We start from the raw sequence: 2,738 nt of genomic DNA on the forward strand, positions 1-2,738 counted from the left end.
TCCACATCAATGTTGGAAAAAGGGAACTAATTCATGATTCAAAGCATAAGTGCAAAAAATTTTACAATACTTCTGATCCATGTTCATAGAACACATTAAGTTTGATCAAGCAGAGAACCTGCACAGACAGAAGCGGACTGTAGGTTAGCATGGCTCTGTTAGCACAGCACTCTGAATGCTGACTATAAGAATGTGAGCTCAGGCTGCAATTCACATGGATCCAAGGTGAGACACCAATCAGCAGAAATGAGGCATTTCTGTCATGAAGCCATGACAGCAGAACACATAAGCAAAACAAACACAACCCACATTTAAAGTTAGCTAAGTTTTCACCTGTGGCTGCTTTTAGAAGCCACAGGAAGGAGCAGCAACATAAAAGCTTATTAATGGATCTTAACAGCAGCTAGTTTCATTTGTAGGACTAAGCTTACAGCTATGGAAAAAAAGTTCTGACTTAACAAAGGGGCCTGGCTGCTGGGCTTAAGGTTCTGCTGAATCAGAAGCTGTCTCACATTTCACTCTGGAAATATAAATTAGCTAAAATCAGTTTTGCAAAAGCTGTAAATCAAAACAAAACCCTGATAAATTAATAACCATATTTAACACCACAAGTAGTGGTTAGTTTATTTTCAGAACAAAGTAAACAAATACAAAACATGTAACAAAGTCTGAATCCCACCAAATCATCAGGAGTGTTTTTTTTTTGTACAGTCTTTGTTACCCTATAAACAAAGAGCTAAAAATATATGAAAGTTTCAATAAAGTAGAGGGCGGTCCCACAATCCAAATCCCAGTGGCCAGATGGGAGAATATCTACTGTATGCAACACATTGTAGTAGGAAAACCCAACCTGAGAGAAACTTCTCATTTTCACCCCACAGGAGCAGAAAAGTGCAGCCAAGCTGAAACCAGATACTTTGATCAACAAACACATTTTTTATTTATCATTGTCTGAAGTTTAGTCTCACCAAACTTTTCTTGTTTTAGGTCCAGTTAGCATTAGCATAATTATTTCCATTTGCTAACTGCCAGAAAACTTAATGAATTTAATGAATGAATTTTAGAGAATTTTTAACTCTTCTCAAATTAAAAAGTTTACATACATTTGTTTAGTATCAGTTCTTTTAAAATGTATAATTTGAGTCAAACATTTCCGTATCCTCCCACAAACTCACAACATTTTGCTGGAGTTTAAAAGACCCCGATGCTGACCATAAAAATGTATGTAAACTTTTGAGTTTGAAAAAAAATCTCTAAAAAATGTTCTCACCAAGTTTTCTGGTACTTAGCAAATAGCAGAATTATTTGCTAATTATTTCTAATTCTAACTAAGCTACAGCAAGAGAAGTTTGGTCAGTTTTAATTTCAAACTGAAAAATAAATTTGTCTTTTGTTGTTGACTGTATGTGAACGTCTGGTTTCAACTACAAATACTAAGCAGGGATGGTTCTGTAACCAACAGCGTGGGTCTAACTAATGCTCATGGCAGATTCTGCAGGAGCTCCATCGCCCTCTCTAACAGGGGGTTTAAAACTTTCTTTAAGTTGGACATCCACATAAAGAATTCCTCTGGCATGTTAGCATTTAGCATCTTCAGGATTTGGCCCCACAGAAGATCTGGATCTGCAACGACACACAATCGAAGCAGGGATTTAGCTAGGACAAACCAGACCAAGGCTGGCAACATCAAACTGAACTGAGCCTCACACCAACTCCATCACTGGAGGAAAAACTAAATAAAACTAAGTGGGAACCTCCAACTCACACTTGCTGTCTTGTAATCAGACAAACAGACTTAATACACAAAGATTCCAGTCCAGCCTTCACAGGGAAGCTATGAGGACATTAATCTGGGTGAGTGAGGAAAACAATCAGCTGTTAAATAGATTCTGTTGGAGGAGAAGCAGGAAATTCCCAAAAAACACTCCAGAAAACACTGATCCAACAGGAAACCATCAAGGTGCCCAAAGAGAGTTTACACACACACAAAGGCAGGAAGAAGGAGCTCTCAGCTGCATGCTCCAATCACCATGACGATGCACTGATTTCAATTTTCCTGCACATAATGTTACGCTGCAAATCGCACATGTAAACGCAGCAGCCTCTGCTGGAGCTGATCAAGACTTGGGGAAATAAAAAGGTCAAGCTTGTTATAGACTCAGTAAGTTTAGGAAGGAGAAGTATGAGTTCCAGCAAATACACAGCCTGATGAAAGTATTCACACCCTCACATTGGCTTCATATGAACAGAGCAGGACCACAATCAGATGGTGGAAAAGGATTATATTCACTACTCCTACATTTACCTACCAATATGCCCAGAGATTTAAAGAGCATTTAAAGAGCTGATATGAGTTACAACATTTAATTTCTCTTTTGAATAAATAAAAGTTTAGGTAGTTCTGAAGAGTTTAAACACAAGTTCCTGGAAAACTTCCTAAGCTAGATTTGTGGATTTATTTCTATTTCTTTTATATATATATATGCTTCTTTGTGTCCTTTGGAGTTTCTGTGCTGATTAATTTTTTTGCGAAGTGATAAAAGCTGGTAGCTCTTGAATTGCTACAAAATAAAGCTATATTTCCTTCAGCCCACTGGCTGCAATGTTGACACGTTGAGACGCCATGAGACCTAAATTCTGATCATCATGGCATGGAGTGCATCCCAGTTTTGCATGTCTGGCATATAACCATTCATTTTATCTTTTAAACTGATTCTATTGATCTTGTGTCCAGACAG

At 37.7% G+C, this 2,738-nt stretch overlaps 1 protein-coding gene across 1 annotated transcript in view; it reads right to left on the reverse strand.

Annotated features, from left to right (window-relative positions):
• Window positions 1–593: 593 nt before the first annotated feature.
• cd99 (CD99 molecule) overlaps window positions 594–2,738 on the reverse strand; it is a 27,654-nt gene continuing 25,509 nt past the window's right edge. Inside the window, exon 11 of the mRNA XM_015055275.1 lies at window positions 594–1,623. Coding sequence (XP_014910761.1) covers window positions 1,481–1,623 — 143 coding nt within the window. The 3' untranslated portion in view covers window positions 594–1,480. The remainder of the gene's footprint in view (window positions 1,624–2,738) is intronic.

This window comes from Poecilia latipinna, unplaced genomic scaffold, assembly GCF_001443285.1.
Source record: "Poecilia latipinna isolate Pla-1442-1.1 unplaced genomic scaffold, P_latipinna-1.0 Scaffold1306, whole genome shotgun sequence".
NCBI classification, from domain to species: Eukaryota; Metazoa; Chordata; class Actinopteri; order Cyprinodontiformes; family Poeciliidae; genus Poecilia; species Poecilia latipinna.